The sequence below is a fragment of the Talpa europaea genome (genome assembly GCF_964194135.1).
Source record: "Talpa europaea genome assembly, chromosome: 3".
NCBI classification, from domain to species: Eukaryota; Metazoa; Chordata; class Mammalia; order Eulipotyphla; family Talpidae; genus Talpa; species Talpa europaea.
The window spans coordinates 64046635-64068560 of NC_140069.1; the positions used below are offsets into that span (position 1 = coordinate 64046635).

General features: G+C 34.1%; 1 protein-coding gene across 2 annotated transcripts in view; it reads left to right on the forward strand.

Annotated features, from left to right (window-relative positions):
- Nucleotides 1-504: 504 nt before the first annotated feature.
- RB1CC1 (RB1 inducible coiled-coil 1) overlaps nt 505-21926 on the forward strand; it is a gene marked incomplete at its 5' end in the record, with an annotated part of 52453 nt that continues 31031 nt past the window's right edge. The window contains 13 exons of one of the 2 annotated variants that reach the window (XM_084229558.1): nt 505-590; nt 1933-2059; nt 2227-2397; nt 8592-8794; nt 10119-10545; nt 12136-12306; nt 14721-14905; nt 15101-15287; nt 15371-15452; nt 15681-15742; nt 17812-17915; nt 18310-18436; nt 18524-20424. In XM_084229558.1, coding sequence (XP_084085684.1) covers nt 520-590; nt 1933-2059; nt 2227-2397; nt 8592-8794; nt 10119-10545; nt 12136-12306; nt 14721-14905; nt 15101-15287; nt 15371-15452; nt 15681-15742; nt 17812-17915; nt 18310-18436; nt 18524-20424 — 3818 coding nt within the window. The remainder of the gene's footprint in view (nt 591-1932; nt 2060-2226; nt 2398-8591; nt 8795-10118; nt 10546-12135; nt 12307-14720; nt 14906-15100; nt 15288-15370; nt 15453-15680; nt 15743-17811; nt 17916-18309; nt 18437-18523; nt 20425-21926) is intronic. The other variant, XM_084229559.1, reaches the window with a different exon arrangement.

Genomic DNA, 21926 nt, shown 5'->3' on the forward strand with positions numbered 1-21926 from the left:
TATTGAATTAGGTTATATAACTATTAGGGGCAGTCTCTTATTTGGGGCATTTCTATGACAGTAGGCAAGGAGAACTCAGATTAAGAGGCAACTGACAAGAGGGAGAAGTGGAGATGGAATTTTTGAAGTTAGGAAAATCTTTGACCAAATTTTGTATTTTTGGTTTTACTTAATGTAGAATGGTTCATGAGAACAGTGTGAAATGTGCAAATAACTTTTATTCTCACCCCTGACTTCTTTCTGCCTTAGAAAAAATTATTTTTCATGCTAAAACAGTTAAGTTTTTCACAAGACTCACTGCTATTTATTTTTAAGTAGTACTCTAATAAATTTTTTAGTTATCTTAAACATCAAAGCCTATTTTGATGTTTTTGCTATTTATGTAGTTCAATTATGCTGTATATCTCATGTGAAGGTATTTGTAGTTGTGTTTGTAAAAATAACTACTTTTCTTGTCTATTTTTTTAGTAACCGTATCAGATTGTGAGGTATAAACTCACAGAATCCAGAGAAATCATCATGAAGCTATATGTATTTCTGGTTAACACTGGAACTACCCTGACATTTGATACTGAACTTACAGTGCAAACGTGAGCTGCATTTCATTTATTCTCATCAGTTTTGCATTTTGTGCATGAAAAAGTTAGTGAATTTGATTTTGAGAAAACTTTCTTTGTTAACAAGAGTAGCAATATGGAAAATCTTATTAATAAATCTTTTATCACAAAGTAATACATTTACAATTGTCATCTTGCTGTAAAATGCTACAGTTAAATTCATTAAGTTTGTGCTTTGTTCTGTTTTTGTGAATGTAATATCTACAATAAACAGATTTACCTACAAACAAACTGACTTCAAACTTAATCTATTACCTAGAAATAAATTTTCATAGCTGGTTGGTATCTGTTTCACATGACATTGAGAACAGAATTATTGCTGGTGAAATAAAAACAGTATCTATCAGTCCTATGTTTTTCAGTCATTTGTTTTTATTTCCTCATAGGATTAAGTCAGTAATGTTTATTATTAATGAGAAAGTTAAAACCAGTTGAATGTTTTTAGTCATAACAGTGGGATTTCTTATAATGTGTTAGCTTTGTAGTAGTTTGACTAAGGAATGCTCTCTTACATTGTGGAAAATAGAGATTTTTTTTTGAAGGGGTGGGGATGTTTGGAGCCCAAACAGAAAGAAAATAGAAGTATTTCCAGTCTGCATATAGTTTTATTAATAGTGATACAGAACATATAAATCTGATACTGAGCATGTTGTAAATTGTGGAATTAATATGCTTAATTTTAAAAATGAAATTATGAAACACTTCCTTTTTTGAAAAAAATACTATTTTTTGTATGATTTGTGCCTCTTAAGGTAATGATTTCTTTGAAAGATAAGAAGGGAAGCAATTTTCGTATGTTTTTAGAATTAATAGTTTTGTAATGTGACATGGAGACTTCAACACACATCCTGTGTTTTGAGGATTTTAACAGACCTGATGCTAATTTGAGCACATTCTTTTGCTATGTTATATAAGGAGCACAAAAATAAATGTGTCTACTGCCTGTATTTCATAGACTTCACTTTTAGATGTGGCACAAGGGTGATTTATTTCACCTGTGAGCTAGTTGTTTATGAAATCCAATTCCAGAAGCAAGCTTACATACTTTACTACTGATTTTGGGGAAGATTTTATAGTGAAATTTATTAGTTTTTCAGATATTCTTGCATAGTACTTTTTTTTATTTTAATTTTTTTTATTTTTTACATCATTGTTCATTTTTAAACAATATTTGCTTCCCCCATCCCCTCAGGTTTAGTCCCCATAGGATTTCCTTCTGTGGTGATAGTACTGTTTTAATAATAAATTTGTTGCTGAGCAAATGCAAATAACTGATTTTTTTGTTACCCCACCCTCCTTTTTTTTTTTTTTAAAGTGTGGCAGACCTTAAGCATGCCATTCATAGCAAATATAAAATTGCTATTCAGCACCAAGTGCTGGTGGTCAATGGAGGAGAATGCATGGCTGCAGATCGTAGAGTATGCACCTACAGTGCTGGGACGGTAGGTATCCAAGAGTCCTTTCATACATACATGCTCTATATTCATATCAGATGGTTTGAAACTGCATTCAAAAGTAATGTTTATTTGCTTCATATAATGCCTTCAAGGGCATCGTGCTGTCACATGTTACTCCATGTTTATTTGGTTTTGCATTTTTATTTCTGTAGGACACAAATCCAATTTTTCTTTTTAACAAAGAAATGATCTTATGTGATCGTCCGCCTGCTATTCCTAAAACTACCTTTTCAACAGAAAATGACATGGAAATAAAAGTTGAAGAGTCTCTTATGATGCCTGCAGTTTTTCATACTGTTGCCTCAAGGACACAACTTGCAGTGGTAAGATATAAACAGTTACACATTTTGAGATCATAATATTTACTTTAATACAATTTAAAATTAAAAATTGGTGTAGTTAGGAAAGGGTATTTTATTCATGTACTTGATATATTTTCATGAACTTCTGTTAGGCATTTGTCAGTAAATGATTTTAATGAATTTATTACTACTAAAAGCAAGCACGTCAAATCTAAATAGCATGCAGTCTGAATTACAAAGGATGCTTGCAAGCAACATTATGGATAACAAAACTTTCCTGAAAAAAATTTTGTGGTTAATAGTTCTGATTTTTAAATTTAGAGCCATCATGTTGTTATTCATTCTACATTTGTAATCAGTTACAAGATCTTAGAATGGGAAAACTGATTTAAACACATTTCCTTCAATGTCTTTCCTAGGATGATATGTAGGATGATATTTATTAAAGTAATTTTGAGTATTTCTTTAATCAATAAAGTGCCTATGTTTCAGTAGACATAGTCAAAGGGAATGTAACTTAAAATTTTGATTTGTGCTCCATATTCATATTTAAGGACCTAGAGGAAAACCAGGTTTCTTTGTAATGCATGCTTTTATATTGCTACTTATAATCCTCATTATTTCCCAATTATTTGCCTCTCCTTTTTGACCTTCTGGTACTTTACTATAACTGTTTGTTTTTTTAAAAGATTGATTTATTTATGCATACAAGAACTGACTTATTTATGCATACAGAGGTGTGGGGGGTGAGAGGATTCACTAGAGACAGAGTAGGGAACAGAACAGGCAGATGGACTGAAATACACTGCTGAGGGGAGCAGCGGGCAAGTCAGGAGAGGTCTGCTGGGCTATGTGGGTGTCTCCCTGGCTGGGGATTGAACACCGTGCTGCAGTGGCTGCAGATAATTTCATAGGTTGTGTCTTAATCCCTTGCGCCACCAGGGAGGCCCTGTAATAACTGTTTTAAGCTATCAGCACTAAACCACATTCATTCAGACATGAAAAAATACTATCTTTAGAATGAGCCAAATAAAAGTATTTTGTAAAAATTAGCAAATTAGCAAAAATTATAAATTATTGAGTGTTTACTTTTGCTCCCCCCCTTTTAAGTAAAACTCTTAGCTGCTTGTTTTAATGTATTATATACATTTATGAAACATGGGATACAACATAGAAAGAGAATAGAGAGAATTGCCTCATCTTTCTAGGATGTATTTAATATGCACTAAGAGCCATGAAATGTTTTTGAGAACACAAAATTATTTTTAAATAAGTTATAATCAGAGTCCATTAGATTGTTTTCTGATTATTAGCAAAGAATATGGATGTGTAAAATTAATAAAATTTTGATCTATATAAATGCATGCTATTTAGAAACTAATAAACTTTTGATTTGGTTGAAAAGTGTAGAATACAACATGTGGATAGAAAAATGTAATATTAAATATAAAAATTATAGTATAATCAAATACCATAATTTTAAGTGAGTAGAAAACATGAAAATACACAAAAAATATGAAACTAAATACATGAAATGAGAAAAGGGGTTAATCTAGAAATAAATAAACTTGGCAATATCTAGTGATACACGGTGGCAAGGTAAGGGATTCTAAAGATTTATCCAGGCAAGGGTAGGGTGATAACAGAAATAGGAGAGATAGATGGGGAGGGAGTGAGGGAGACGAAAAGTAGCAGAGAAGAGCTAAGAATAAATGATACTTGATTGATCAGCAAAACTAGAAAGGAAGTAATAAGAATAAGAAATTAAAGTGAACACTAAACAAAATAACAAGGCTAGTACACTCCAATATTTCAGTTGTCAATTTAACAGCTCTTTATTAAATGATAACTTTTATAATATGGTTCAAAAAACAACTATCATTGCAAGTAATATAGTTAAAATGTTGCTTAACTATGAGAAGAAAGGTATGCCCAGAAGTAGTAGATAAAAATAGAAGTAAAAATGGCAGTATTAATATTTGACAAAGTGGATGTTAAAGCATTAAACATAAAGGACTTAATAAAGGTTTTAATTTGTGAAACATGATAATCAAATCTGTATTTTCCTGTCAACACAGTCATAAGTAATTAAAATAATATTTCCAAGATAATTTAATAAAGCATAATGTATACCATTGTTCATAGCACATTACTCATTATTGCCAACTGGTGGAAGCAACCCAAATGTCCATCACCATGATGAATTGTATTTAAAAAAAATGTGGTATATATACCCACCATGGAATATTCTGGTTAAAACAGGAAGAAATGGGCCTCCCCAGTGGCTCAGGGGGTTGAGTGTAGCACTGTGAAGCTGTCCACAGTCTGCAGCCCGGGTACGATTCCTGGCCAGCCGGGGAGATTCCCACATGGCTTGGCCCACCTCTCCTGTCTCGCCCGCTGCTCCCCTCAGCAGTATATTTCGGTCCTTCTGCCTGTTCTGCTCCCTGCTCTGTCTCTGGTGAATCCTCTCACCCTCCACGCCTCTGGCCTGTACTCCAGCTCCTGTATAAAAATAAATAAATCTTAAAAAAGAAAAAAAAAAAAACCAGGAAGAAATTTTGATACAATTTACAACAGGGTGAACCTTGAGAACAGTATGCTAAGTGAAATTAGCCAAACACAAAAGTACAAATACTGTATGACCCCAATTATATGAGGTACAGAGAGTAGTCAGATTTATGTAGACAAAATAGAATAGTGGTTACCAGAGGTTGGGAGGTGAGCGGAATGTTCATTTAGTAGTTTAATAATACAGAGTTTTGGTTTGGGCTAATGAAAAAGTTCTTCAGATGAGTAGTGGTTATGGTTGCAAAGCACTGTGAATGACTTAATGTTACTGAACTGTAACTCAAATGAGTTAAGATGGTAAATTTTATGTATATTTTACCACAATAATTTTAAAAAGCTCTTTGTACTACATTTAATACTCTGTACCCTGAAAACAGAATTTATTTCTTTTTCTTACATATAACTCCAAAAAGTAAAACATGCTTAAAGACAGTGTATTATAGGAAAGTTCAGTATTTGGAAATGTATTAACATAATTAATTTTCTTATTAATAATACCTTACAGAAAAAACTATGCAAGATCATATTAATATGTTCAGAAATGGCATTTGATAAAATTTAGCAGCTGTTGTAATAAAATAACCCTGGAAAGACAGAAAAGAAACATGATACAATCTACCAAATATAAAATGATAATCAGCTTCAAATCAGTGAAATACTAGAGCCATTTTTGCAAAAATGAGAAATCATGTACTCTGTATTTTGTTTTTAAAGATTTATTTATGCATACATGAACTGGGGTACAGGCCAGAGGTGTGGGATTGAGAAAACTCATCAGAGACTGAGTGGGGAGCGGAACAGGCAGATTGACTGAAATACATTGCTGAGGGGAGCAGCAGGCGAGTCAGGAGAGATCTGCTGCACCATGTGGGTAGCTCCCTGGCTGGGATTCGAACTCGTGCTGAAAATGCTGCGGACAGCTTCATAGGTTGTGTCTTAACCCCTTGCGCTAGCAGGGAGGCCCAATACTCTGTATTCTTTTGAAACTTACAGGAATTGCGCTGAAATAAGAAAATGAACTAAATGATTATTTAGATACCTGATGAAGTAATTTTTCCCTGCTTTTGGAAACCACACAATTCAGAGTAAAACCATGTTTCTTAAGTCTACCCAATACGAGCCAAATCCTCTATTAAGCTCCTCTTAACTGCCTCCAAATAAGTCCTGCCACATTTCACTTTGGTATGCTGTCACCTTGTTGCCTCTTTCCAATAAACCAACTTTGTGTAATAAAAGAGAGCATTGATAAAGCATCCACTGTAGACGATGTTATGATTGTTTTAGAAGGAAATCTAATAAAGTGAGTAGATAAGTGATAAATATATAAACATTTTTCAGAATTCTTTCCTAGTCTTGCTTTGGAATGAAAATGGGAAACATTGCAATCTCAGCAACAAAAATATCAATAAAATTCTATCCAACAACATAAATTATAGACAAGCAAAAAAACATTTTTAGTATCACATTCTAAATATATTTATTTGTGAACTAATGAATTACAGTTGAAATTGCCATGATGATCATTTTTGTATTTGTGGTGAAGGTGTACTTTGCGTCTTTTCATTTAGTTTGTTGTAGATAAAATACACTTCATGTGGAAGAATCCGCTTCTAGGAGTGGTGAGGAAAGTTATGAGGAATAAGAATAGAAGGTGGAGGGGAGAATTTTCTCAGACTTTAAAACACACTCAAAAGCTGCTATAACCAAAACACTGACATAGGTCAGACAATCCATTATAGAAGAAATTAGATATACTGTAATTTAATGGTCAAGAGTGTGGTCTATAGAGTTAAAATAGATTGTCTGAGTTTAAATCTGGTTTCCCTGTTTACTTGTGGCATGATATGGGCTCAGTTATCTTCATTAGTAAAATTATAGATTCTTGTTTATTAAGAGTATACATATTGGAAACTGCACAAATAATAATTGTGCATTCATTTTTAATGAATTTTTTAAAATTGGACATAAGTATAATAATGTGGTATTATCTCTATTGCATGCTTTCTTCCAAAACTAACTCCTCTAATCCTCTTGCTTTAAAGTTCACCAGTGCTGTAACTTCCAAACCACAGATTGCTCTGCCTCTTTTAATTTCACGTATTTAAAATGAAATCAATTTCTCTTTGCCCACTTTTATTCAAAATTAGGTTCTTGAGTTTTATTCATGCAGTTCATGTAATAATGATTTATATTCATTTCTACATAGTATTCCATTATACAGATACAGTCGCATGTCAATTAATGACACCTGAGATAAGTTTTGAGCAGTGCATCTCTAGGCAGTTTCATCATTATATAAACATCAGAAGGTAATTATGTAAATCTAGATGGTGTGGCCTGACACACACATACACTCTATGGTATGAGCTATTGGGATTGCTATATATGTCCTCTGTTGTTGACCAAAACATCATTAATTGACACATTACTATGTGTTATATTTTATTGAATTGTTGATAAAGAGACAAGATTGTTTCAATATTTAGACTATTGTAAATTGATGTGAATATCCTCATACATATTTTGGTGTGCCTTTTTCATTTCTCCCACCATGTCTCTTTTGAATGTTACATACTGCCAAAGTTGTTGGAAATGGTTGTATCCATTTATTCTCCACTAGCAATGTGTGATTGTTCAAAAATTCACTGATACTTGATTTTCTTGGTTGCTTGTAATTTTAGTGATTCTAATGGGTGTGTGATAGTGGGTTATTGTGATTCTTTGATAACAAGAATGAGAAGATTTTCATACATTTCTGAGACTCTGTATATCCTTTTTATAAAGTTATTCTAGTTATTTTTTATTGGGATACTAATCCTTTAATTGATTTATAGGTACCTTTTTTATAATCTTCAGCTTCATATATTGAAAATATCTTCTGCCCTTCTGTAGCTTGCCTTTTCTTTCAACTAATAGTGTTGTGATGAAAAGATATTCCTAGTTTAATATCCAGTTTTTCAGTAATCTTGCTTTTGGGGTCCTACTTAAGAAATGTTCACTTTTTCCCCAAAGACATGAAGGAAACAGCCAAAGTGGAGGCCCTAGCGAATAGTATGCTGTTTTCTAGGTTTTCTCCCCTCCTCCTCCTTAAATCGCTTGCACGTCACTCTATAGGCAAGCTGTAGTTGCTATTTTTATATAATAGTACAAGGATAGAAAATTCACTTTCTGTAGTCAGCATCCTTCCTTTTAAATTTAATGCTGTATACTCATCTTTCTCTATTCTTGTGTATAAAGATATTTTGTTAATGTTACATTTTCCATTTTATTTTTCCAATTTCTTGGTAGATATTGAGGTTGTTCCCTTTCATTTTAGAGTATTGAAATAAAGAGGATTTTAGTATTCTTTATTTAAATTTTTCAAGATAAGTCCCTGTAAGAGGAATCACTGTGTTAAATAATAGACACCATTTTACTTTTGATAGTTAGGGCTGACTTGTCTTCTGTGTATGCTCTACTGATGTATATTCCTAGCAGCAAAGAGCTAGGCGTTTTCTCTTCCTCCTCATGTCCCAAACAATAAGCAGAACAGAGATATACCAAAGCATTCCATAACAATATTTTAAATGTTTTAGAATGCATTCATACATACATGTGCACACAAAGATTCCTTTATTTTACTGTTTTTTCTCTTTTCAATACAGGAAATGTACGAAGTTGCCAAGAAACTTTGCTCTTTCTGTGAAGGTCTCGTCCATGATGAACATCTTCAACACCAAGGCTGGGCTGCAATCATGGCCAATCTGGAAGACTGTTCAAATTCATATCAAAAACTACTTTTCAAGTTCGAAAGTATTTATTCAAATTATCTGCAATCCATAGAAGACATCAAGTTAAAACTTACTCAGTATGTTTTCCATCAAATAGATAAGATGTTTGTTTAAAATAACATTGTAATTTATAAATAATGTTAAGTAACTGTACTTGGTTTCAAAAGGCTGTATGTTCATTATAATTGGGGTTCATTTTGGTATCTTTCTAGGGGTGTTTTATAGACTTTAAATTTAAAAATTTAAAATCAGTGACATTTTATAGCTCTCCAATATTTCTTTTTCTTGTGTTTCATCTAAAAAGATAAAAATACTTTTGCTATCTCTCATGAACCCAAGCAGCCTTGCTATACACTCTTTACAGTAAAGGTAACTGTAAAAATAACACATCTAATGTAAATGCAAACTTTCCCAAGCATTAGACTAGCAAAGAATTTTTCCCTTTTAAATAATGCCAGGTGATAACATGTATGAAAGCCTTGTGTTCTACCTGTCATTGATTTTCTTGCTCTTTACATACAAGCACATCTGATACCTTTTTTTAAATAAAAGAAGTGCTACAATAAATGTAAACATATACAATTCAGCATGAATATAGCCCTAGTGTGTCTGTGTACACATTTTTTTGGTTTGAGTTTGCATTTTTTTAAATACCTTGAATAGAAGGGAAATAGCATGTTCTTTTTCTCTTTTAAATTCAAGTGAACATTACTTAAAGTTTTTCTATTTTGTGGCATGAATATTTATAAAAGATTTTTGTCTTAAGTTGACAATGTGACGAATCTTGGGAAGAAAGGCAGTGATTAAGACTTGAAAGAGTTTGTTAAAGTTTTTATAATAACCTTTCACTAAACTATTTTTTGCAAAGTTCTGTTATGTTCATTCATTGTAGGAGCCTGAATCATTTTACATGCCTCAACATTTCATCTTTTCTTCTTCATGCTTTATGACTACATACATCTACCTGTTTCTTTATTTTCAGGGTGTAATGAATGCAAGAGTAGCCTTAATTTTTATTGGGATTGTTAATTTTGTCCTCTCTTTTTACTGTATGAAAAGTATACTGACTTAAGTGCAAAGTTATAATTTAAGGGATTGCCATGGTAAATCCTTTTTATAAAGGTTTTTTTTTTTTTTTAACTTAAGGCTTGATAAAAGCTAGGTCTTAGGTTGTTTAATATAAAATGGTTCCCTTTACTTTACAGTGGTATTTTAATGTATTAATACTTATATCTCTATTCACAAAGTAGATTTCTTTTAAGAACACCTCGTAGACTAATTTATATATGTTTAATAGAGGTGGTAAGATTTGTGTGTCTGATAATAAAATGTTTCTTTCAAAATGCTGTTCTGTGATAAAGCAATCTGGTTATTTTACTGACAGTTCTTTTGTATTTTAAGTTTAGGAACAGCAGTTTCAGTAATGGCGAAGATTCCGCTGTTGGAGTGCCTAACCAGACATAGTTACAGGGAGTGTTTGGGAAGACTTGATTCTTTACCTGAACATGAAGACTCAGAAAAGGCTGAAATGAAAACCTCCACTGAACTGGTGCTCTCTCCTGATATACCTAGAACAACTAGCAAATCCTTGTTAACCTCATTTCACAAGTCAGTGGAACATGTAGCCCCAGATACCACAGATACTGAGAGTGGAAAAGAAATTAGGGAGCCTTGTCCAAGTACTGTCCATCGGGATGAAACTACAGTAGATGCTAAAGATGGTGATCTGCCCTTTTTTAATGTTTCTTTGTTAGACTGGATAAATGTGCAAGATAGACCTAATGACGTGGAATCATTGGTCAGAAAGTGTTTTGATTCTATGAGCAGGGTAAGTAATATTAATTTATAAAATTATTGAAGTAACATTGGTTTATAACATGGGTATCAGGTGTTCATCATTGCATATCACTCTCGTCTATGTACACTATGCTTACCATTAAAAGAAATTTCCTTCTTCACCATACAGATGACCCCTTTTATCTAAATTCCTTGTATCATTTTAAGTACTTCCAAAAATTATTTATACCAAATGGATTTTATAGTCAAGAGTTAATGAGTATTATGTTATAGTGGAAATAATGAACCTTAAAGTGAGATTTCATAACCAATTATATGACCTTGGACAAATGAAATCATTTTTAATTTTTTTTTTATTTTTGCACAAAACTAGAGTATAGGCCAGAGGTGCAGGGGTGAGGATTCACCAAAGACAGAGTGGGGAACAGAACAAGCAGATCCATTGAAATACACTGCTAAGGGGACCCATTCCAAAATACTGTGAAACACTGCTGAGGGGAGCAGTGGGCTAGACAGAGGTGGTGTGCTGTGTCATGTGGGTTAGCTCCCAGTCTGGGGATCGAACTCATGCTGCATTGGCTGGTGATGGCTTGATAGCGCTGAGACTTTAACCCCTGTGCCACCAGGGGGACCCTAATCTGTAAGAACTTTTGGTGAAATGAAGTCATTGGTGGTTTTTGGCCAAATGATTTTTATGGAGAGTACATACAAAAATATCACCATTGTATTCTTTCAAGGGAAAGGTGCGCAGTCCTGAGATAACTTTTTTAGATTCCATGCATTCCAAAATTTGTATAGAATTAAAGCCAGGAAGTAGGAGAAATTGAAGAGTAAGAAAATACAGCTGATGAAGTAAATTCCTTGAGGAGATGGATTGAGAATAACGATACCAGGAGGCAGCTGGTTTGAACATATTGATATGTTTTAGAGAAAGTTGGATTGTAAGTACAATGACTAGTAACGTGTCATTTATTAGCAGTGTTTTACTTCATATAAGACCTTGAAAATAAAATTTTTATGGAATATTGAGAAATGATTAAAATGTGGCATATTTGAAAGGTAATTCTTGGAACTACATTTCTGTTTATGCATTCCAGTATATTCAGTGGTATTTAATGGGTTTTCTTTTTAAAGATTCATTTTTATTTGTTTCTGTTTATTTGTTTCATATTTGTTTATTTTTATACAAAACTGGGGTGTACACAGGCCAGAGACCATGTGGGGGGTGGTGTGAGAGGATTCACCAGAAACAGTGGGAAGCAAAATAGGTGGATCTGCTGAAATACGCTGCTGTGGGGAGCAGCGGGTGAGATGGGAGAAGTCTGCTGTGCCATGTGGGTTATCTCCCTGGCTGGGGATCAAACTCAGTCCGCAGTGGCTGGTGATAGCTTCATAGCCCTGAGACTCTAACCTGCGACACCAGGGAGGCCTCAGTATTTGTGTTTTATTAACATTGTAATTCTGTTCTTGACCTGCTTGTGAAAATATAACTTAGATTTCTCATACTTTTTGCTTTTCTGTGTTTTTCTTCCACATTTTCTTCATGAAACTGTCAGATAGTTTGATCTGTATTTTGTGCTATTTGAAAAAATATTATTCAATTTGTTTTCTTGTCATTTAGCTTGATCCAAGGATTATTCGGCCATTTATAGCAGAATGCCGCCAAACTATTGCCAAACTTGATAATCAGAATATGAAAGCCATTAAAGGTCTTGAAGATCGCCTGTATGCCCTGGATCAGATGATTGCTAGCTGCAGCCGACTGGTGAATGAACAGAAAGAACTTGCTCAGGTGCTTATTTAATTTTTTTTTTTCAATTTCTTTTCTTTTTTTCTTTTTTTTTTTTTAATTTTTGCATGGAAGAACTGGTATGTATAGGTCAGAGGTGGGGATGAGAAAATCACCACTGTTAAGGGGAGCATCGGGTGAGAGAGGAGAGGGCTGTTCCATGTGGTTAGTTTCCTGGCTAGAGATTGAACTCAGGCTCTAGTAGTGATAGCACTGTGACTTAACCCCTAGGCTCTGAGGGAGGCTCTCAGGTGCCTATTTCAAATTTCGTTCAGGAAAAGAATTTTTAGTTTTTTATACAGATACTTTTAATGCAATATCAATTTGGTGTGTACCATGTTTTCACTCAATTTTTTTTTTTTTTTAAGATTTATTTATTTATTTTATACAAGTACTGGGTACAGTCAGAAGCGCGGGAGGGTGAGAGAATTCACCAGAGCCAGATGGTGAAATACACTGCTGAGGGAAGCAGCAGGCGTGGCAGGAGAGGTCTGTCACGCCTTGTGGGACCCTCACCGGTGGCCGAGGTTCGAACCAGTGGTGCAGAGGCTGCAGGCAGCTTAGCAGACCAGCTCTCAACCGCTGCGCACCAGGGGAGGCCCTTCACTTAATTCTTAATGTAGTATTGTTTCCATGTAATAAAGAAGGTATGTTCTTAATGTTCAGGTTTGATAAAGTTAGCTACCTTAGGTAACATCTTGAAACATGAAGTATGAAAATGCTGTGAGTGGGCCTCCCCAGTGCAGCAGTTGAGCACTGGGCTACGTAGTTGCGGGCAGCCTCTGCAGCACGGTTCTGTCCCCAGCCACAGGTCCCACGTGGCACGCAGACCTCTCGTGCCGCGCTCGCAGTGTATTTCGCAGCAGTATATTTAGTCAGTCTGCCTGTTCTGCTCCCCGTTCTGGTTCTGGTGAATTTTCTCACTCTCCCGCACTTGTGACTGTACCCAGTGTTTGTACAAATAAATAAATAAAGCTTTAAAAAAAAAAAAGAGAAAATATTGTGAGTGGCCCAGAAAACATCAACATCTTTTTATATGATGAAAGAATATGATAAAAAGTTATTTTACTAAACATTTCACTGCCTTCACCCTCAAAAAATTAAAAACAAATGAGTTCTATAAAGAACGGAAAAATCTGAAATTTAAAAAATTTACTAAGATTTTATTTAAGATTTTAGGTCTAACTTACTGCAATGTTCTAAGAACTCTGTTGTCAAATTAGATTTATAACCAAAAGAAGGTGATAGAAGTTTGAATAGTGATTAGCCTAAGAGATCCCCCCCCCCCCCCCCACAAGTGACTTCTTAAAATTCATGACTTTGTCCTCAGCCACCCTGGAAAGTACTCTGGCAAAACAGCCTGTAGCAAGAGTTGACCTTTATGATTCTAACACTGGCTTTTATGGTTTAAATTTATTCTACTAATACTTTGTCTCTAAATTTGTTCTTCCCTTAGAACCTATGAATAATCAATTTTATGGTGTAAAAGTTTTGTCTGTGTGGCCAAGTATATGCTGTAGATAAATAAAATTAGAGCCTTGCTTTATTCTTTTAAAAGTTACTTAAATATAGTGTACTTATTTAAATTAATTTGTAGTTTAAACGCAATCCCTGCTTAGCAAAATGGTACAGTTTCTCTATGAAAATAAACGAGTGAGGATAGCCAAGGAAAAGGAAAAAAAAATAATTTTCCCACCAAGTAATAAAATGTACTTCAGAATTACAAAAGTTAGTCATTGTTCTAAAATTTGAACACAGATCAGTGGAATAGAATTTAACTCAGAAGTAATGGGAAGCAGAATGACTTTTCAGTTGATCATTTTTTTTTTTAGGGACGTATACAATATGTGATTGAACACTCCTTGTTAGATTTAATCCATCATCATTATCCATCTTTCTTGGCTTGCTTTTTTTTTTTTAACGTGAAAATGGAACAAAATTAAATGAGCATAAATTTCTTAACAAGCTCTCCATCTTATGTTACTACATCTCAATCTCATATATACTACATTCAGAAAAGCAGATTTCAAGGTCCTCCCTGAAGTTATCAGCAGCCACTATGGCACAAGTTTGATCCTTGGCCAGGGAGCTAACCCACATGGCATAGTAGACCTCTCCTGTCCCGCCTGTTGCTCCCCTGAGCAGTGTATTTTAGTCAGTCTGTCTGTTCTGCTCTCCATTCTGTCTCTGGTGAATCCTCTCCCACACCCTCACCCCCCACCTGTGGCCTACACCCCAGTTCTTATATGCATGAATAAAATAAATCTTTAAAAAAAAAAAGCAGATTTCAAAATCTTGTTTGAAAGTAACTTAATGCTTAACCTAAAAATTAATGCTTAACCTAAAAATTTCCCTTTTGAATGTTTGTATCTTTCATCATACAGAATTAATTTCCTTTAAAATATTTTTTCTCAAAGGGATTTTTAGCTAATCAGATGAGAGCTGAAAACTTGAAGGATGCATCTGTATTGCCTGATTTGTGCCTGAGTCATGCAAATCAGTTGATGATTATGTTACAAAATCATAGAAAACTGTTGGATATTAAACAGAAGTGTACCACTGCCAAACAAGAACTAGCAAATAACCTACATGTCAGACTGAAGTAAGTGATTCCATTAGAGCTAACTTAGGGATTTTATACTTGATTTTTTTTTAAATTTTCCCCTAAAGATAGAGTAATTTTTTTTAAAATTTTTCCCTAAAGATAGAGTAATTTTTGTGTATTACTGTATATTTGATAGATTAATTTAGGATTAAGTTATTTTATGGGTTTGTATGGTTTGGTTTCTTTCTATAGGTGGTGTTGCTTTGTAATGCTTCATGCTGATCAAGATGGAGAAAAATTGCAAGCTTTGCTCCGCCTCGTAATAGAGCTGTTGGAAAGAGTCAAAATTGTCGAAGCCCTTAGTACAGTTCCTCAAATGTACTGTTTAGCTGTAGTGGAGGTTGTAAGGAGAAAAATGTTCATAAAACACTACAGGGAGGTATGCAGATTGAATTCTTTATAAATTATCTATGAGCCATTTATGAAGTGATGTGTAATAGTAACAAGTTTTTCTTCTCTCAGTGGGCTGGTGCTTTAGTTAAAGACGGAAAGCGATTATATGAAGCTGAAAAATCAAAAAGGGAATCCTTTGGAAAATTATTTAGTAAGTATTTTTGATTGATAACTTGAAAAAGATTTTCTTTTAAAAAAGGTGTTTTATTTCATAAATACAAAATTAGCAGGTTATAGCTTGTATATATTATTACCATCAAAATGTAGAGATAATATTCTTTTAAGATTTCTAGAGTTTAAACCGTGGTTTAAATATGTAGAATTGTCATTCTTTTTTCAAAACTAGAGCTAATTTTATATTGTTAATCTCTTTACCCAGGGAAATCGTTCCTGAGAAATCGTCTGTTTAGGGGTTTGGACTCCTGGCCTCCCTCTTTTTGTGTATGTATTTATTTTTTAACCATTGATTGCTAAGTTCTATTTGTGTTCTAACCTTTCTTTTAGAAGTACAGATGTTTATCAAAAGCTTGGAGAACATTTTTAGCTTTCAAAGCCAGTTGGCTTAAAGTTTTAAGATATATTCACAGTTTTTGACCAAGTGTCTTTATAACATAGGAGAAGCCATACTACATTGTTAAGATATTGAAAATATCTTAAAATTCTTTCTTAAGGTAGGAATATTCTCTTACTGTTCTATTGTCTTTCTCCTTCCCCTTCTTTACCCTCTCCTTCTTTCTTTTCTCTCCCTTTCTCTGCCTTTCATTTTCCTCCTGTCCCCTCTCCTTTCCTCCCCTTTTTCTTTTTTTTTTGTTGAGCAGTTTTTTTTTTAATTTAATTTATTTATTTATTTTTGCGGAGACAGAAGAATTTATTACTGATAGCAATAACAGTAACCAGAGTACCTACATTTTTTTTTTTTATTTTTTACATCATTTTTCATTTTTGCACAATGTATGCATTTTCATCTTGGTTATAGTCCCCATACAATTCCCACCCCCCCTTGTTTTGATCCTACCCCCTCATCCCCCAAACTCCTTTTCCACTGTTCTTTCATTCATGTTTTAGAATAAGGTGACTATTCAGGCGTTTTTATTGGAGCCATGGAAAATTAATATGTTGTATTTCTAAGCCAGGAACCTTTGGTGGCTATTTTTTTAATATGAGGAAAAATGATTCTAAAATTGAAGTTTGGGAAATGTTGTAATAGATATTTTGTTTTGTTTTCAGATGTACTCCTTAACTGTTTTTGCTTTTTTTTTTTTAATTTTATTTTATTATTATTTTTTTTTTTTTAGAGAGAGAGGCATGTATTTTTATTTATTTGTTTGTTTGTTTATACATGCACTGGGTACAGTCAGAAGTGAGAGAGGGTGAGAGAATTCACCAGAGCCAGAGCGGGGAGCAGAGCAGGCAGAAGGACTGAAGTACACTGCTGAGGGGAGCAGCGGGTGGCAGGAGAGGTCTGTGCGCCATGTGGGACCCTCCTCCAGTGGCCTGGGAGCAGCCCGGGATCTAACCGGCACCGCAGAGGCTGCGGGCAGCTTCGCAACCCAGTGCTCAACCACTGCGCCACCGGGGAGGCCCGTACTCCTTAACTGTTAAACATGTTTTTGTACTGCTGGATTTCTTAGGATTTTAAACATAAGTACTTTTTTATATCAATAAAGAGCAGTGTCATAGACAGTTTCCTATAGTCATTTATCCAACTACGCTTTTTAATGAAAAGTATCTTGTTATCTTTCAGTGTACTTTAATTATTGATTAAAACAATTACAGTTATTTTCAAATATGCACATTTGACTACATTATAAAGAAAGAAGTAGTAATACCCACCAGAAAGTTTTTTCTAATGAAGTTGATATTGACTACATTTTAAACAAAGTAATGGAAAGATTAAGGGCAAGGATGGAAATGTTACGTAGGGAAAAAACTATTTTTACCATGTTCAAACAGCAAGGCATGCTAATGGTTTTTTTTAAAAAAAACTAGATATAGGTGGTGGGCTCGAGAGATCTTCATGATCAAGCTGTAGGTGAAGTATAACTTTAGGAATAGCCTATATGTTACATACATGTAGATTCTTTTGAAATTCTGGGGAATACTAGAATTTTCATAAAAAGATACTGGACATAGAAATGAGGAGAAACAAGCACATCAGTTAATAACAGATAGTTCTTGTGTCCAAGTTAAAAATCTCAGAAAAATAACATGCAATATAATCATTGAATCGTTCTTCAGTTTTATTTTATTATTTTATTTATTGTGTGAGTAAGCATTTAAAACTTTTTTGCTGGGCCTCCCTGGTGGTGCAGCGGTTGAGTGCTGGGCTGTAAGGCTGCCCACAGCCTCTGCAGCGCAGGTTCATTCCCCAGCCGCCGGCAAGGGTCCCACCAAAAAAAAAAAAAAAACAAACACTTCTTTGCTTATTTCTTACATTGAATCTGATTATAGTAAGAAACCATTTGTAAATTTCAACTATATTTTTCCTGGAATTTATTTTTTCCAAATAGACTCAGAAGCCTCGGAAGTTTGACTGTGAACTTCCAGATATTTCATTAAAAGATTTAGAGTTTCTGCAGTCATTTTGCCCTTCAGAAGTTCAGCCGTTCCTCAGGTAAGTGTCATTTATATTTTTAACTATTAACTTCATATGTTTTCATTTTTCTGGAGCTATGGAAATTACCAACAGCATTCTCAGGATAAAGAAATTTTTATTGTAAACTGGCTTTGATACTTTAAGAAATCTCTGAGGAATGTAAAAATGATCAGAGAACAAAGATAAAATAGAATGAAAATCATGTCATACTTGTAGTTGGTTTTGTCTAGTACTTAATCGTTAGATATTTCTAATTTATCCCTTTATTGATGATGTTTAAGGTTTCTAAACTATTCCTGGTTTTTATTGAAAAAGAATAATAATACTGTAGCTATTTTTGATATAGGTTTAAATTTTTAATGTGATTACCTTTAAGAAATCAGAAATCTAATTTGCTTGCATTCTATTTCAGGGTTCCTTTACTTTGTGATTTTGAACCTCTGCACCAGCATGTACTTGCTCTACATAATTTGGTAAAAGCAGCACAAAGTTTGGATGAAATGTCACAGACCATCACAGATCTTCTGAGTGAACAAAAGGCAAATTAAATGCTTTCAAATGCTTTTCTTCATTAGTGTAAAATGTATATGTTGTAGCTTTATAAGTCTTTTCCTCTTTTTTTCCAGGCATCCGTGAGTCAGACATCCCCACAGTCAGCTTCCTCACCAAGGATAGAAAGTACAACAGGAATTACAACTACTACCTCACCAAGAACTCCTCCTCCACTTACTGTTCAGGATCCCTTATGTCCTACAGTATGTCCCTTAGAAGAGTTATCTCCAGATAGCATTGATGCTCATACATTTGATTTTGAAACCATCCCCCATCCAAACATAGAACAGACTATTCACCAAGCTTCATTAGACTTGGATTCATTAGCAGAAAGTCCTGAATCAGATTTTATGTCTGCTGTGAATGAGTTTGTAATAGAAGAAAATTTGTCATCTCCTAATCCTATAAGTGATCCACAAAGTCCAGAAATGATGGTAGAATCACTTTATTCATCAGTTATCAATGCAATAGACAGTAGACGTATGCAGGATACAAATGTATGTGGTAAAGAGGAGTCAGGTGATCATGCTTCTCTGAATGTTCGATTAGAAAAATGTAAGGTTGTTGCCCAAGACTCACACTTCAGCATTCAAACCATCAAGGAAGACCTTTGCCACTTCAGAACATTTGTTCAAAAAGAACAGTGTGACTTCTCAAATTCTTTAAAATGTACAGCAGTAGAAATAAGAAATGTTATTGAACAAGTAAAATTTTCGCTAGAAATAACACTAAATGAAAAACATCAGAAAGAACTACAGTCTTTAAAAAGTGAATATGAAGGTAAACTCGATACACTAATAAAGGAGAGTCAAGAAAACGAGAACAAAATTGAAAAATTGAAGGGAGACTTAGTATGCCTTGAGGAGGTTTTACAGAATAAAGACAATGAGTTTGCTTTGGTTAAACATGAAAAAGAAGCTGTCATCTGCCTGCAGAATGAAAAGGATCAGAAATTGTTAGAAATGGAAAGTATAATGCACACTCAAAATTGTGAAATTAATGAATTGAAACAGTCACGAGAGACAGCTTTAGAAGATTTAAAAAAGCTACATGTTGAAAATGATGAGAAGATTCAGTTGTTGAGGGCAGAACTTCAGTGCTTAGAGCAAAGTCATCTAAAGGAGTTAGAGGACACACTGCATGTCAGACACACACAGGAGTTTGAGAAAGTTATGACAGACCACAAAGTTTCTTTAGAAGAACTAAAAAAGGAAAATCAACAAAGAATTGAACAGATACAAGAGTCTCATGCCACAATTATTCAGGAAAAAGAACAACAGCTACAGGAATTAAAACTCAAGGTTTCTGATTTGTCAGATACAAGGTGTAAGTTAGAAGTTGAGCTTGCATTGAAGGAGGCAGAAACCGATGAAATAAAAATTTTGCTGGAAGAAAGCAAAACCCAACAGAAGGAGACATTAAAGTCTCTTCTTGAAAAAGAAACAGAAAATTTGAGAACTGAGATAAACAAACTAAATCAAAAGATTCAGGATGATAATGAAAAATATCAGGTGGACTTGGCAGAGTTAAGAACTTTAATGACACTTGAAAAAGATCAATGCCTTTCAGAGTTAATTAGTAGACATGAAGAAGAATCTAATATGCTTAAAGCTGAATTAAACAAAGTTACATCTATGCAGCACCAAGCATTTGAAATAGAAAAAAACCTGAAGGAAGAAATAGTTGAACTGCAGAGAAAATTGGACTCAGAATTGAGTGCTCTTGAAAAACAAAAAGATGAAAAAGTCACCCAACAAGAAGAGAAGTATGAAGCGATTATCCAGAAACTTGAGAAAGATAAAGAAAAATTTATCATGAGCCAGGAACAAGACAGAGAACAGTTAATTCAGAAACTTACTAGTGAAAAAGAAGAAGCTATTCAGATTGCCCTAAAAGAATTTAAATTGGAGAGAGAAGCTATTGAGAAAGAGTTACTAGAAAAAGTTAAACATCTTGAGACTCAAATAGCAAAAAGGTAAGAATTAATCTGTAATTATAAAATTAAAAAATTAGGTCAATTTAAATTTAATTGTGTGTAGTCATAGTACCTTGAAAAATTGTGTGTAGTCATAGTACCTTACTTATAGATTTTTGGTAAATGGAGCAATTGAGATTATTTAAATTTTTCTTTTTTTTAAGGTTATATCAGTTTCCTCTGAGCAGTGGTTAATAAAAGGTACATCATAAGTTGAGGGTACAAAGTTTTTATCGTTAATGTCTTGGTATTTCAGTTACACCAATTTCTTATATATTCTCTGGTTCAAAAGATAATGTTTTTAAATTTCAGGTTTTATGCAGTGGTGGCATGTGGATTTTGGGGCACTTTTATTATTGTTACTGTCTTATGTTACTGCCTTTTGAGTGCTCTTGAAAAACAAAAAGATGAAAAAGTCACCCAACAGAAGAGAAGTATGAAGCGATTATCCAAAAACTTGAAAATGATTATCCAAAAACAGAGAAAGTGGCCTTGAGTATTTCTTTAAAATTTACTGAGGGGTTGTATGGCATAATAAACAGTTTCTAGAACATTATCAAGTCTATCATTGATTTTTCAAGTGAAAAAATATGTATATATGTATTATATATTTATTCTGTTTTTTTGTCTCATCACTTTTACACTTGTGATTGTCACTCTGTCACATTCATATACAGTTAACCTCCCCCTTTATTTTGAAGAGAAAATTTTTATGTATCCTGGAGTTTATGGTTTTTAATGTAGCAGTTGGGACCTGCATGGATGTTTACAGGGCTAGGAGAGTGAAGGCAAAAGGGAGTCCCTGCTGAAAGGCCAGCCAGGAGAACTCGTAGTGAAATAACAGCAAAACAGATACTGAAGTACCCACCAAAGCTGAAAGTTTCTCCATGCCTCACTGGGAAGCTGCTTGCAACACTCAGGAATCTCTTCAAAGCCCCGATGATATGGTTCAATCTTCAGCACAAACTGGGTAATTCTTAGTTACTTGACAGGAAGCTGCTGTGAAACTCTGTAAGCAGCACATCTGGAGAAAAATTCCAATTGGTTGACTTTTCTCTTTTCCAAACCTTGCATGTGTTCTGTTCGTTGGCAGAATTGAAGTTGTAAAGGGAATCCTGGGAAATACAGATTCTGCATTTATAGTACAGCTGTGATTCTAGAAGAGGGGTACAGAGCAGTACCAACATGATGACAGTCCATCTCTGCATCCATTTTAAGCTCAGTAGTCCTACTTGTCTTTCTTTTCCATGTTGAACTTCCAAATAAAAATACAATGTCATGTTTCTGTTTAGTGTGATTCAACTTGTGTCCCTCATATGCCCAGGAGAAACTTAAACTTAGGTCATGGTAGCCATTCTAGAGTGAGCATATTGATGTTCCTTCATCTTTCTTTGCCTGAACATTCTCTTTGATATTTTGTAGGTTAAATGATGAAATATGGGGACTGCCATTATTGTGACACATACACTGGAAGAGAGGAAGAAGAGGGATAAAGATCAGAA